Source organism: Trichomonas vaginalis, chromosome III (assembly GCF_026262505.1).
Source record: "Trichomonas vaginalis G3 chromosome III, whole genome shotgun sequence".
NCBI classification, from domain to species: Eukaryota; Parabasalia; order Trichomonadida; family Trichomonadidae; genus Trichomonas; species Trichomonas vaginalis.
This window is the reverse complement of record NC_067205.1, coordinates 10,150,746-10,165,120: the sequence shown is the minus strand read 5'-3', so window position 1 is coordinate 10,165,120 and position 14,375 is coordinate 10,150,746. Positions and strand designations below refer to the sequence as shown.

The 14,375-nt window shown below is 33.1% G+C and overlaps 7 protein-coding genes across 7 annotated transcripts, besides 1 other annotated feature; 4 read left to right on the top strand and 3 right to left on the bottom strand.

Annotated features, from left to right (window-relative positions):
* Positions 1–1,298: 1,298 nt before the first annotated feature.
* Positions 1,299–2,492, top strand: TVAGG3_0675660 (protein serine/threonine kinase protein; the record flags this gene model as incomplete). Its single annotated transcript, XM_001320431.2, has 1 exon — positions 1,415–2,485. The coding sequence occupies one exon, from the start codon at positions 1,415–1,417 to the stop codon at positions 2,483–2,485; it is 1,071 nt and encodes a 356-aa protein (XP_001320466.2).
* Positions 2,493–2,552: 60 nt separating this feature from the next.
* TVAGG3_0675650 (pre-mRNA 3'-splice site binding) lies at positions 2,553–3,423 on the top strand (the record flags this gene model as incomplete). The annotated part of the gene is made up of 1 exon (XM_001320432.1): positions 2,689–3,366. The coding sequence occupies one exon, from the start codon at positions 2,689–2,691 to the stop codon at positions 3,364–3,366; it is 678 nt and encodes a 225-aa protein (XP_001320467.1).
* A 223-nt stretch (positions 3,424–3,646) lies between these two features.
* On the top strand, positions 3,647–4,531 carry TVAGG3_0675630 (SAM (S-adenosyl methionine) transporter family; the record flags this gene model as incomplete). The annotated part of the gene is made up of 1 exon (XM_001320433.1): positions 3,647–4,531. One exon carries the CDS (start codon positions 3,647–3,649, stop codon positions 4,529–4,531), a length of 885 nt encoding a protein of 294 aa, XP_001320468.1.
* A 230-nt stretch (positions 4,532–4,761) lies between these two features.
* TVAGG3_0675640 (uncharacterized protein) lies at positions 4,762–5,043 on the top strand (the record flags this gene model as incomplete). The annotated part of the gene is made up of 1 exon (XM_001320434.1): positions 4,762–5,043. The coding sequence occupies one exon, from the start codon at positions 4,762–4,764 to the stop codon at positions 5,041–5,043; it is 282 nt and encodes a 93-aa protein (XP_001320469.1).
* Positions 5,044–6,357: 1,314 nt separating this feature from the next.
* Positions 6,358–6,550: a mobile genetic element.
* A 234-nt stretch (positions 6,551–6,784) lies between these two features.
* Positions 6,785–7,033, bottom strand: TVAGG3_0675610 (Ankyrin repeat family; the record flags this gene model as incomplete). Its single annotated transcript, XM_001320435.1, has 1 exon — positions 6,785–7,033. The coding sequence occupies one exon, from the start codon at positions 7,031–7,033 to the stop codon at positions 6,785–6,787; it is 249 nt and encodes an 82-aa protein (XP_001320470.1).
* An 85-nt stretch (positions 7,034–7,118) lies between these two features.
* Positions 7,119–7,673, bottom strand: TVAGG3_0675600 (spectrin binding; the record flags this gene model as incomplete). The annotated part of the gene is made up of 1 exon (XM_001320436.1): positions 7,119–7,673. One exon carries the CDS (start codon positions 7,671–7,673, stop codon positions 7,119–7,121), a length of 555 nt encoding a protein of 184 aa, XP_001320471.1.
* Positions 7,674–8,153: 480 nt separating this feature from the next.
* TVAGG3_0675590 (dedicator of cytokinesis family) lies at positions 8,154–14,319 on the bottom strand (the record flags this gene model as incomplete). Its single annotated transcript, XM_001320437.1, has 1 exon — positions 9,709–14,274. The coding sequence occupies one exon, from the start codon at positions 14,272–14,274 to the stop codon at positions 9,709–9,711; it is 4,566 nt and encodes a 1,521-aa protein (XP_001320472.1).
* Between the last annotated feature and the right edge of the window lie 56 nt (positions 14,320–14,375).

The window sequence follows — 14,375 nt, the reverse complement described above, 5'->3', positions numbered from 1 at the left end:
TTTAGATAATAAATATATTTTCCTATGGAAATTTGAAATTATAATGCTTATATGATATAAATCTATTCGAAAATACGAGTTTTTAGACAAAATCTCATAGAATATGACTATACATTGAAAAATATCAACCTTCCAATATAGATATTAAACAATGAACATCTTATTTAACAATTTTATAATTAAATCTTTACTAGGACTGATATAGCATTTAACACAATTCAATATATCAATAGTCTTTTCTAGACGAGTCATATTTCGGAGCTAATTGATAAATTTTTATTACAATTTCAAATTTCAGGTTATATATTCTAAAATATCAATTGATATCACAATCATCACAATCAACACAAGCTTTTACACTATTTACAATATATAAATTATTAACAAAGTTCATTATTAAACAATTTTGTATTAAATAAATGCAGTGTTTTATTGTTGAATATGAAAAATAAATGTCATTCTAACAAAATTTTAAGCTTATATATTACGTCCGTCAAAACTGAGAATAAAAAAAATTAATAATTTAATAAATTGATTTTTTATTTTAATTTCATATGTAATGATCTATACAAAACGAAAAAGCGTCATGCTCTATACCAGATCCGAATTAATCTTCATAAAAACTTCGAATCAAATATTTTTCGTATTTAGATTGCATTTTCTTCATAATAGTAATGTAAATATGACGAAAAAAACTAATAGTTTTCGATACACCTTAGTGTAAGGGCGTCGCTGCTTAAAATTTTTGTCGTATTTTTTTTGATGATTTGGAACTTAACCAAATACATTTTTATAATAACAGCATTATTTGTAATACGCCAAATTTATATGTTCCAAGGGATAAATGGAAATAACTCGAGTATTTATTTGTAAATTTAAGTAAATCTCTTGTCGTTTTTTTAAAAACTTGATTTTCAACGATGAAGTCACGCAATTAGGTTCAAAGTTTCATGCCCTATAGTCAGATTTTGTAGATGGAATAGTAGCTCCACTAACTCTAATCAAATCTTGCTAAAAATGTCACTTTTTCGCACATTTTGGCACTTTTCTGCAAAAACCATTTTTGACACGCCCGTAAATGCAAAAAGCCCCTCCCTCAATCGACGAAGAATTTGAAAGGAGGAAAAAGCGTATTCGTTTCTCATTTTATATGATTTCATAAGAGTTCCTATACAGAAGTATATTCATCATTAAATAAAGATTAGTACACCGATGGAATTTTTTTCAGATTTTTGAAAGTCGAAATAAAATACCAATAAGTCATAAACTCAAGAATTCTCTATTAAAGGATTGTTAATATCAAATCGTATCAAAAAGATTTTCGATTTGTGACATGTGATATAAAATAACAATAGCCGAACTTTGAAAGCAATGGTCCTCTTTATGGAGGACCACAACCTAAATCTCGATTTTTATGCACGTGCGTCGGTTAACTATGCCTCCGATCGCACCGCTAGTGACACTGACCTGCGATGACAACACTAATAGGTTTCAAAGGAAAGTTAACCAGTACAATCTTCTAAAAACTATAGGTCAAGGCGCAAACTGCAAAGTTGTTCTTATCCAAGATTCCTTAAATAGGAAGTACTATGCAGCTAAAGTATTTAAGCTTGCGAAAACCTACCCAAACGCGAAGACTTCTCTTCCATTAGAAAGGGAAGTAAGAATAATGAAAAAAATTCATCACGAAAACATCGTAAACTTCCGCGAAGTCCTCTTTGCTCCTGAGAAGAATGCGTTTTACCTAATTATGGAGTGGGGTAACTGCGGTTCTTTGCAAAATCTTATTGATACTAAGATAAAAATTGCAGAAAAAACCATAGCTTCGATATTCAGGCAATTAGTTAACGGGCTTTCATATCTACATAGCCAAGGTTTCGTTCATCAAGATATAAAACCATCAAATGTTCTTCTTTTCTCTGATGGTACCGCAAAAATAGGGGACTTTGGCATCGGCCATTCATTCCAGAGTGCCGAAACCGTTGTAGGAACACCAGCTTACCAAGCTCCCGAAATTTTTGATGATAGTTATGATGACTTGACTGATCTTCCTGCATTAGACCCAGCAAAGGAAGACGTCTGGAGCCTCGGCGTTACATTATTTGAAACTCTGTTTGGAAAATTGCCTTTTACAGGAGAAAATGTTTACGAAATTGCTAGAACAATTCGAAAAATCGGTCTTGTACTACCTAATAATATCTCAGGACCTCTAAGTGACCTTCTTTTTGGAATGTTGAACCCAGATCCAACAAAGAGGCTTTCACTCGATGAAGTAAAAGAGAGTTCTTTCTTTAAGGACTCTTCTGACAGGTTTGTTCCGCCAATCAACCCAGTAGAACCACCAAAGCCAGATAATCTTTTACCAATCTACCAAATAGCTGCTTCTGTATGCGATGATACTTTTTCTGTTGCATCAAAGAAGAATTTGTCTATCTCTAACTCATGGGATGGACTTAATGAACATTACTTAATATCTAATAAATAATGCGGAAATATTGTTTAATTACATATCATTTTTTACCATTTTCATATAAATATTCCATGAAAACAATGAAAACTAAAATATAAAATTTCATATTTTTTAAATTTTTTCTTTCTGATTGATGATTTACTGAAATACATTGTTTAAAAAAGCATTATGATCACATTGTTCACTTACAAAATAATAAAAGCTGTTTGTATTCTTGAATGAGTCGCCTAAGCCATCTTGTAGATGATCAACAAACAGAAAATGATTCAGCAAGACATAAAAATTCAACAAATATATGCCAAATCTATGAAAAAACAGGAGCTTGTCCAAATGATTATTTTCCAAAATGCTGCCCTTTCAAACACCCGATTAAATTAATGAGTAGGTGCTTAGTTTTTCATCATTTATATCCAAATCCAGACTATTTCGCTTCATTTCTACCAAAAAACGAACAAACAATGATAAAAACAAGAAACCTGCAATCTATGATCGACTCTTTCTTCTTAGATGTATACGCAGAATTCAAGCAATTCGGAAACGTACAAGATATTGTAATTGCGTCTAATCTTACAGAACATTTATATGGAAATGTATATGTTAGATTTAATGAACCAGATGAAGCATTGGCATGTCACAAAGCTCTTCAAGGAAGATTTTATGCTGGTAGAAAAGTTACATCATCGTTAATATTTTTTGACAAACTTTCTTCACTAATATGCGTTTCCAAACAAAGCGGCAAATGCTTTCATGGACAATGTTGCCCTTATGTTCATCCATTGCAAATATCAAGAGATGTTTTTAATCAAGCTTTTCCAAGAATTTTACTTTCTACGCCATCAGCCCTTTTAACAAATACACCAGATGATTATGTTTCAGATCCAAATATGGTTGTTTAACTTTTATCTATACATTTTTTATTGTTTGTAATAAGTAAATATTATTTAAGTGAATTATTTGAAATTACCAATAGAATAGCAATTGTATGTTATAATAAAACTTGTGGTACATCGTATGAACATTAATTCTAATTATAAATAGATTTTATAATCAAGAAACTTTTAATATCGAGTGAGAGTCACATATATTAATTATTGGACTATACATATTTGAATGTTCATTTCTGATTTCTATTCTTTCTTAGTTGGCGACTGACTTCCGTTATGAGAAATAAAAAATATGAACGAAGCACTGGATACAATTATCCTTAATTCATTCCGCATTTCACTTGCTATAGCTCTCATCATCATTATCTACAAAAGGGCTTCAGCAGTACAAACAATCAATCCAGACTTGAAAAAGTTGATACACAGATATTTTTCTTGCTACATTGCATTATTCTTAGCCGCATTCATTCAAATGCCATACAGATGCCATCTTCTTCTCAACAAAGGTCTTACACATGCACAAATATCAGAAATTTTCGGAATTGCAAATATTTTCGTCGCATTATGGAATTTATTTATGCCAATTGCTCTTAAAAAGCTTGGACACGCAAATTTATGCATTATCGTTGCATTATCATACTTCTTTAATGCAGGAATTCTTGCTTTTGGATCACAATTCACTCATTTTGCAATTGCCGGATGTTTACAAGGTCTTACAATGCCAACAGCCATGATGGCTCTCATGGACTACTGGATGACCGAAGAATTACTTCTTCCTCAAAATTCGAACGCAAATTACATATTTAACGAGCAGAGAGTCGCAATGTCTCTGTTCATGTCATCATCCTCATCAATGATAAGCAATGCTGTTGCTCACAATTGGGGTGTAGAAGCGATTTTTTCGTTTACTTTGTCTATTCCATTGGCTTCCATTATTTTACTTGTCTCATTGCTCCATGTTAAAGAGAAACCAGAAGAAAAGTCAATTGGTGGTGATTTTTCGAAATTAAAGCTTTGGTTGACCGAATCTCCAAAAAATATAATTATAATTTTCACAGAAATCGCATTTGCGTCATCAATCATATCGTCATACATCATATGTCGGCGTTTCTATTCACTCCTACTTACAAACCATCAATGGGATACGTACAAGGCGTTTACGGAGTTTTCGACATAATTTCAACGCAAATTTTCTCTTTGATCTCAAAAAGATTGCCGGTTACATTATGGGCAATGTTATTCATGACAACCATGGCAATAGTAATGTTCACAATGCTTGCTTTTTATGAAAACAAAATTATTATTTTCTTTTTAATAGGTTTGACATCATCAATCATATCAGTAACACATGGTGTATTCATAGAGATCAGGAAATTATACTATCCTGGTAGAATTCGTAATTATATTATGACAATTGTAAAATTACCAACATCATTGGTTTCATTTGCCATACTCTGGTTCACAAAGGACTATAATGCAATGTCGCTCCTTATTATGGCATCAATTGTCATGATTTGGGGTGCATTTTTCTCATTCCTTGTCCATATCAGAGAAATGAGCGAACAAACTGAAGATCATCTACTCGAAGAAGATCAAGCCGCTATTACTGATAAAATTGATGAAAAACAATTAGAAAATTTCGATGAAGAAGAAAATGATGAAGATGAAGAAGACCATGAATCAGCATAATACATATATATATATTTCTATCAATAAATTTGTTGTTTGTTTTGATTATGTATTAAATTTTATTTATGAAAAATCAAACCAAAGTCGTATTTTATAATTGAAATCGTATATTTTGAATATGGCATTCCAAACGGGAACCGCGGTTGGTTACCATGGATTTCCGTCACCGGTCACATTTTAAAGATTTTTAAAGCCTTATAAAAATATGCTTTGTAAATCATTTTTTGGAAATCGGCAAAAATTTGGTAATTTTCTTCAACTAATAAATCTGCGAATAGCATTTATAATACAAGAACAATCTTTTAAAATGCGTTTGATTCATTTTTGTATAATTTCATATAGGCACATATATTCTTCCGGGACTTTCCGTGATTTTACCGTAAAATCATTAGTTTACACCAATTTTTCCGTATTTTGAATAGTTTACTGCACTTTTTCCGTAAAATTGAGTTACGGGAATCCGCAAAATTTCCGGACCTCATTTTTCATAGAATATAATAATAATATTTGATAAAAAGATATATTATTTATATTTTTGATTTTTGAATTACGGAAAAAGTGAATTGTTAACTTGATTTTTTTATATGGTTAATTTTTCAAATGATATTATGAAGATCTAAAATATTAAAAGTAAAAAATTGAATTACGGAAAAAGTGAGGTCAAAAGTGAAATAAATTTGCAGAACAATTTTCATTGAAATAAGACATTGAGTATCACACTTTAGTGAATCAACATCTATAAGAATGAAGTGTTTTGAAGCTGAAATAATATTGAATAGAAATTAATTTTTTCTGAAATTTTGAATGAAATTATGGGAAATAAAAAAATTACTAAATATTGTATTCATACAAATATATTATTTTAAAGGAAAAATAGATGCTGATAGAAACGATGAAAAATTTTGAAAACTTTACAATTAATTTATGTTCGTTAACCACAGAGCTTGCAATCCAAAGCTCACGTTAGACTACAAGAGTCATGAAGTCTCATACTAAGGGATATCCAACATATATTTTAATAATCTAATGTTTGTGACAAATATTCAACATAAAATTAAGTTTTCGTTTCGTTACAAGGCATTCATACTTTGGAGATATCATATTTAATGTACAGAAAAGTTAATATTAAACAATACATGCTAAAGAATTAATAAATAAGATAATAAAATAAATTTATACGTAATTACTTTCATTTAATATGCTTTATGCTGTATAATATTGATTAAGAGGCATTAAAAGGTTCCATAGTCTGCTTTTATAGGCAAGATTTTTGATAAAAATTTAAAATTTTGAAAAATGATGAGAAAAGGAAAAAAAAGGTAAATGAGAGCAAGAGGAGGGAAAAAAAAGAAAAAGAAAAGAAAGGGAAGGGAAAAATAAAAGAAAGAAGGACATATAAAAATTTAGATGCGCATTCTTAATGCCGAGGCGGCTTGCCGCCGAGGCGCGATTTTTTTAGGCCTCTACGGTAACCCGGCAATGTTTTTTTAAATCTTGTACAGCCCTAATTTTGAACTTTGAGAGACAGACGTGAAGAATATGATTTCAAGTTTAAACTTGAATTCTCATTCATACAATTATTTTTATTTTTTTTTGATTCAAATTCTGTTCGGCGTTAAAAGCAAAAAGAATAATAAGCTTGTTGAATTTTTATCAGGAAAAATTAAAAGTGACCTTTTTTAAAAAATCGTGCCAGCTGGCCAAAAAAGGTGTGCGAGCAGGCGTCCCAATTTGCACAACCCTAGAGTTCACCATCAGAATTAGTTTTTGCACCTTTTGACATTAATAGATTCACTATTTTGTTTGCATCTTGCCAGTCAAGGAATTGTAAATGATTATCATCCCCAGCATCACGGAGTTCAATATATTCTGCATGTTTCGCTTTTTCACGCATAAATGCAATATCAAGAGGAGTCTGACCTTTTTTATTTAATTCATAAATTTTGGCACCATGAGAAATTAATATTTCAATGATTTCGAAACTAGACATTGCTATTGCTAGATGAAGAGGGGTATTCCCATCATGAAATGGTTTATTGACATCTGCACCATTTGAAAGTAAAAGCTCAATCAAATCATTGTTTTTTTTTATGAATATCAAAAGAATTTATAAAATCTTCATTAAATATTTGAGAATAACTATTAACAATAGCTTCCATGATAGTTTCATCACCAAAGAACAAGATATGATGAATAGGAGTATTTCCACGAAAATCTCCCAAGTTGACATTTGCACCATGTGAAATAAGAAGTTCAGCAATTTCTTTATAATTAAACATAGATGCAAATATAAGGGGCGAATAACGATAAAGGCTATTTTGATCATTTACATTTGCACCATGTGAAATTAGAATATCAACAGCTTTAATATTATTAAGCATGCATGCAATATGAATCATTGAAAGTTGTTGATTTTTATCTATGTATTTGGCGTCAGCTCCATGCGTAACAAGTAAATCCACCATATTAGTATTATTTGAAGAGATGGCAATATTAAGTGAATGTCCATCAATTTCAACTCCATTTGAAATAAGATCTAATACAATATCTGTTTGATTTTTCTTGACTGCGTCATGAAGAGCTATTCCTTGGCTCAGTTTTCGTAGTTGAAAAAGTAATATGATAAGCATTATTTCGATTGATTAACAAAAAATGTCAAAAAACATAAAAAATCCAAAATCTAAACTACGATTATTTTTGATTCAAATACTATTTGGTATTGTAAACAATAATTATTATATGAAAATTTACACTTTTCCGACGTTTTGTCAGAGGCGCGGCGCGACCCAAAATAAGCAAAGGCACTTTGATCAATAGTTTTCAAATTCTCAGAAAATGTTACATTGGTTAAATTTGAACAATAAGTGAAAGCTGCTATCTCAATAGTGGATAGTTTATCAGGGAAATTAATGTATGTAAGTTTAAAACAATACATGAAGGCACCATTTTTGATTGTTGTTATACCGCTTGGTAGCGTAATATTAATAAGACTAGAACAATGTCGGAATTCTTCGCGTTCTACACTTGTGATCATGCCTGGAATAATTATTTCTGAAAGATTTGAACATCCAAAAAATACACCCGATCCAATATATGTTAAACTATCAGGAAGATTAATATTTTTAAGACTTGAACAAAAACTAAATGTCCTGCCCGTTAACCTTATTAATCTATAAGGGAGAACTATATTTTCAAGACTTGTGCAACCCGAAAAAACATCATAGGCAATAGTCCTTAGGCTATTTGGAAGAGTGATATTTGTAAGACTTGAACAACCTTGGAATGCAAATTGATCTAAATATGTTATTCCATTAGGAATTGTTATATTGTTAATATTAGAGCACCCAGCAAATACACTATTGGGAATAACACTCACCAACCACCCAAATATTCAATTTGCTGTCAAACTGCTTGGAATATTGATATTGCTTAGATTTGAACAGTTACGGAATGCATTAGAGTCAATTATTTTTAGTCTATTTGGTAATAAGATATTAGTAATTCCATGACAATACATGAATGCAGAGTTTCCAATTTTTTCTAAAAAATTAGGGAAAGCTATATTGGATAAGCTACAACAATCATAAAATGATCCAATACCTATCTGAATTAATGAATCAGGAAAATGGAGAGAAGTTAGACTTATGCATCCGAAGAATGCACAATAATCAATAGATAATAAACTTGAGGGAAAAATTATGTTTTTTAGACCAGAACAATTGCAGAATGTATAATTTTCAATTTTTTGTATATATTCAGGAAGAATGATTTCATTTATTTTTGAACATTGATAGAATGCATATTTTTCAATAGTTCGTAAACTCTCAGGTAGAATGATTTTCTCAAGATTCGCGCAATTAGAAAATGATCCATTTTTGATTGTTATGAATCCTTCATTTATCGAAATATATTTTATTTCTGCACAATTATAACAAAAATTTGAAGGAACATATGTTCCATTAATAATTGTCAAATTTGTAGTGGTTCTATCTTCAATGGGCAATGACTGGCATTCCCCATTAAATATGTCAATCGAATATGTACCATCTTTATTATCTGAAAGAATACAGTGCATTTATTGGAAAAAATAAATAATAAAATTTCGAAGAAAATTAGAAAAAATGCATCGCATTATTGAGATCGCATTATTGGCAAATCACACTTAATGATCAGCGAACTGACAAGAATTTATTCTCTACAATTACAACTATCTTGCTAAAAAATCTGACAATAAAAAATCTGATCAGAATCAAATAATACAATTTAACTGGATATTCTATTTTACATTGTATTGGTTCTAATTTTATAACTTTATTTTTTCCGAAATCAACTGTAGAACGATATCGGAAGTTGTGAAGAATGTTAACATTTCTTTTTCAAAAGGTGGCATACAAGATAAAATTCTATTATTCGCCCTTAATAATTTGAAGAGAAAACGATAAATTTCTATTCGTTCTACGTCCATCATTGTTTATTGTATTTTGTAAATACCAATATTATATTCTCTTCACACACACACACAAAAAAAAATTAAATCAACCTCTGCAATTCGGGTGAGAAAAACCAGGTGAAATGAGGGGAATTATGATTATTGTCTTTATTGAGGAATAAAGAACAACATAAAAATCTAATTTAGATAAATAAAATTTTTTTGTTTATATTTTTTTAAGCCGAGTTATTTCTTTGTTTTGGAGGAAGTGCTTCAGGTATTTTTCCAAGATTTGTGTCTGTCATTGAGAAATCTACAGTTCCAACCTGAGAAGACATTGACTTCTGCATCTCCACGAACTGTTCCTTGATCTGGTTGTGGAGAGGTAAATAAGCATCAGAAACAACGTAGTCGTGGACAGAAATTGCGAAATTCACTGCCTTCAGCTGAGTCACGAATGCTTCTTTTAGTTTGGGAGCCCATTTCTTCTGTTCCGGAAGATTTGCCAAATCTCCCTCCAAGAAAAGTTCCTGGAACAACTTAGTTCCACCATTAACAGCCGCATTTACAATACCATTGATGAGCATAGAGAAAGCACTTACAGCTGTCTCATCGAACTTAACATTGTATGTCAGACATCTCCAGTAATGTGATGCCTTCTGAAGAAGTTCGAGAGATTTAGCATTAGTGTCGAAAACAGCGCATTCTACTGGGGACATCTTTCTTACTTCACTCTGTTTGACGACTAATGCACGTCTTGCGATTCCTTGGAGAGGATATTCCACTTGGTATTCAGTGATGTGTCTGTGGTATTCAGCGATTTCGTTGTATTTCTTTTCTTCTATCTTTACTCTGACAGGAACTTCGCTGAAGAACTTCTGTATTCTGCAAACAGTTCTCGTCATTACACTTCCTGGACTTTCTTCTGGACAATAACTGTCTTCTACAAGAGGTTTGACGTTGAAAACATAGACGTATCCGTTTGGATATTCAGTGTTTTCTTGTGGTGGACGTGGAGAACATTCCGCATTCGGGAATTTCTGTTTGATGTAAGATAACATTTGTCCGTTATCGAAATATCCACCTCTCCTGTAAACGAAGAACTTGTTCTTGTGGCATTCGTCGAAATTGCCACCGATGAACTTACATCCGTAGAAACGATTGAGTTGTGTCCTTTCTACTGTTGTTACTTCTGTCCATGCATTCGCTTCCATTTCACAGACTTCTGCGATTAACGCAAAATCGTATTTGCTCTCGCCAATTCTGCGAAGTTCTTCTGCACATTCGATAGCGTGCTCGAAGAACTGCGATTGCATGAACAGTTCGTAACTCCTCTTAAGAAGCATCTTCTTCCTTTCGAGTGTAGTTTGAGCTGGGAATGTCGATTCTGGCCTCAATTCATCGTCATCTTTCGATTTGTCAACTAAAAATTGATAAACGTTTCTAAAAACTTCTGCTGCTTCTACTTGGTTGTTTAGAGCAACATGGAGATCGTAGAGCATCATGGCGAAGTGTGGATAGTTCGAAAGACTACTTTCGGAGTTTTTGAAGCCTTCGAGAAGGAAATTAATTGATGTGACTCTTTCGTCTTCATATGAAGCGTTTGGTGGATAGTAGCTGAGGTTCGCGAGGTTCTGAGAGAACTGGGTGAGTTTTTCGACACTTTGCTTAGCGGAAGGAAGAATCTGAGTAATAATGTCGAAAATTGAGACAATTTCGGCCATTCCTTCAACAGACATGACGGCAATAAGGGCATCAACAATCGGTGTTTCGATTGCTTGTACTTTTTGGCCTTCTGCTGTGAAGATTTGACCAAATGCATTTCTAATTCCTTGTCTGACTGGCTGATCCTTGGAAGAAACGTACATGTGGAACAAAGGAATGAAAATAGAGCTATCGAAGTGATAATTAGGGGGAACTGAGTCAATAAGAAGGGGAAGTAGATGCGAAATCGGAGTTAAATTGATTGCGTACATCTGGTTGTAAATTAATCGGTCAAGAGGTGTAAGAACTTCAAGGCGATGCAAAAATTGTCTGTAGAAATTTGAGATGGTCTTAATTAATAAGATAACATCTTTCCTTGTTTGGCTGAATTGGTCGTCCTGGCTCAGCAAAAACACTTTTACGAAGGCTGGAACCAAAGCGAATAAGATTGATGGAGGAGCTGTATCTACAGCTTTCAATATCATCTCTGTAACCTCTGTAAACGCTTGAGCCTGGTTGCCATTGCATGTAAGGAACGATTTAACACCTATAGGAAGCGAGTAATAAATGAATAATATGATTTGATTTGCGTAATCTGGGTTTCCGATCATATTTGCGAACAAAGGAGTAACGTGTGAGACAGCAGATGAAAAACTCGAGGAGCTTCCAAGCATATCGAAGAAGATTGTTGTGGCAAGAGGTAAAATTTTCTCCGAAAAGACCTGTTTGTAGTCTTCTTTGGTCAGTTCCTTGATGATTTCAGGTAAGAGACCCCTTCTAATCTTTTCGTTCCTGAAGATTTCGGCATTCGCAAAGTGGTCGAAGACTTTAACTCTATCGTTGACGTTGCTAGGGGTGGAATTGAACGCGATAAGGGCTAATTCGACGATTTCCTTCTTGGAGAAGAAGTAATCCATGATTTGAAGCATATGAGGAAGAGCTCTGATCAAAAATTGGCGCTGGACAACGGCGGATTCAGCTGTATCACTGATCTTCTTGCATGTGCTGTCGAAAACTCTTCTGAAATCGTTTCTAATTTGTGCTTCATTCACATTTTGTTTAATTTTCTTCGCAAAATTGATGGAAACAACGGTAATTCTTAATACGCTGGCCAATGTTCTCTGAATATTGGCCAAAGCGCGTCTTAATTTCTCTCCTTCCTCTGAATTATTATTTTGATGTTGAGAATCAATTGCTTTACCTGTGAATTGGAGCAAATTGACACCCAACTTGGACAAGAATGAGTTCTCTTCGACGAACATCGCAAAGAATGATGTTAATACTCTTTCCATGAACGGATCTCTTGTAGAATATTGATCAATCGACTTCAAACAAGAGACAAAGGCATAAAGAGCACGTTCAGAGTTACGTTCATCGTTTACAATGATCTTTGCCAGTTCAAATAAGATCTTTGGTCCCCAGGCATAGTAATACTGGACTTCTAAGATCTGGATATCATCAAATGTGGCATCCTTTGTCGGAACAGTCGTCAAAAGCTTGTTAACGTCTGGGAATTTGGAGAATTTATTTGATATCAAGGAAGTTTCAACGGTAATGAAGCCTGGATCGCCTGGTTCCTTGAAGCATTCTTCGAAGGAGTGGAAATTAGTGATTTCCGTTGTAATTGTTTGCGAATCTATCGTTTTCGGAGGTTTAATCAGCTTCAAAACCCTTGGAGAAGTGAATTCGTACATGCAACCGTTCTTTATATCATAAAGAGGTGAGAAACAATACGAAGAAATGTAAGATTCGCCCGGCGGTTTGAAAGATCTCTCAACGAAGAAGACCAAGAAGGCGAAATCAAGGCTTGGGAAGAGACTTGTATCAATTTGGACTTGTACGACTTCTTCCATGTCGAAATCGAGAAATCCGCGTTGAATCGTAGTTACAGCGCAACATGGGTCTTTTTCTGTAGGAAAACAAGGTACAAATGCATCGCTCTTCGATGACAAGTCGACAGCCCTTACAATTATCCTTGTAGGTTTAATTTTCGTTTTATGACGAAGATGCGTAATTTTTACGTATAATTGGCTGACGTCGTAGTTCGAACCGACATTTATCGGATATTTGAAGCTTCCTAATTTGTTCAAACCGTTGTCTGCAGGTTTTTGTGGATTTGTGGCTTCGCAGTTCTGTTGGTAGCTTGAATATGAGATCTTTAGTGGTGGGCAGTCGATGGACGGTGTATACGTCTGCTTGTTTTCGAGGATATCCCTGTATAATGAGGAGATAGGAGCATCCTTGGAGGTAAAGAATTTAATATCGAAGGTTTGGTCGTGGCCGATCTTAAAAGGTTTATCTGCTGTTGATAATTTCTCTACTCCGCACGCTTTATACTCAGCGAAATATGTATTATTTCCTTCTGCGTAATCTGAGATAAATACGACAATGGCGAGGTTGTTGATGATCTTGGGATCGATATCGGGGCATAAGAACGTATCAACGAAATGATTTGATGTAAAAATTGAAGTTTTTTGTAAAGAAACTAATGTTTTCGCAGTAATATTGTATAAAAATATCTTGATATGAACTGGAGTTGGTTGAGGATCTGATTGGATAGCAAAGTTCATTAATATTGTCTCTTGATAATTTTGATGAGTTTGTTTCTTTGTTGTTTTCTTTGTTTCGGAAGTAATATCGTGGATAATCGTCATTGTTCCATTTTGGTTTCTTTCTGGCTGCTTGATGTGAATGAATTCACGCAGTTCTTCGATGTATTTGTATAATAAACCACGATCTGTATCACTAGACAAAGGATAAGTGCGCTGAATCTTACTAACTAAATCTAAAATTTTGCAGAATGAAGCATCATCTTCTTTGGCAGGGATTAAAAAGTTCTTATAAAGTTCAATAAATAAATACTTGATTTCTAAGCTAAATTTGCGGTTGAGAATATCAATTTCGTCTTTATACTCTCCTAAATAGCTCTTGGGACAAATGCCAAGGCATCCGGTTGAGATACATCTTGCAAATACCCAATCTCCATTTTCTTTTAACACTTCGAGTGTATCATAACGAGTAGTAGTTAAATGGTACTTCTCGGTGGATGAATAAGGATAAAGAGCAATTGCTTTATAACTACAATCCTTCCATGACATTTTTACGTAATTTTGAATTTGAGACTTCATTTCACTATTTCGTAATGTTCATTCCATTATCATCAATTGGACACACAAAAATTGATTCTGCTTTCAGTCAG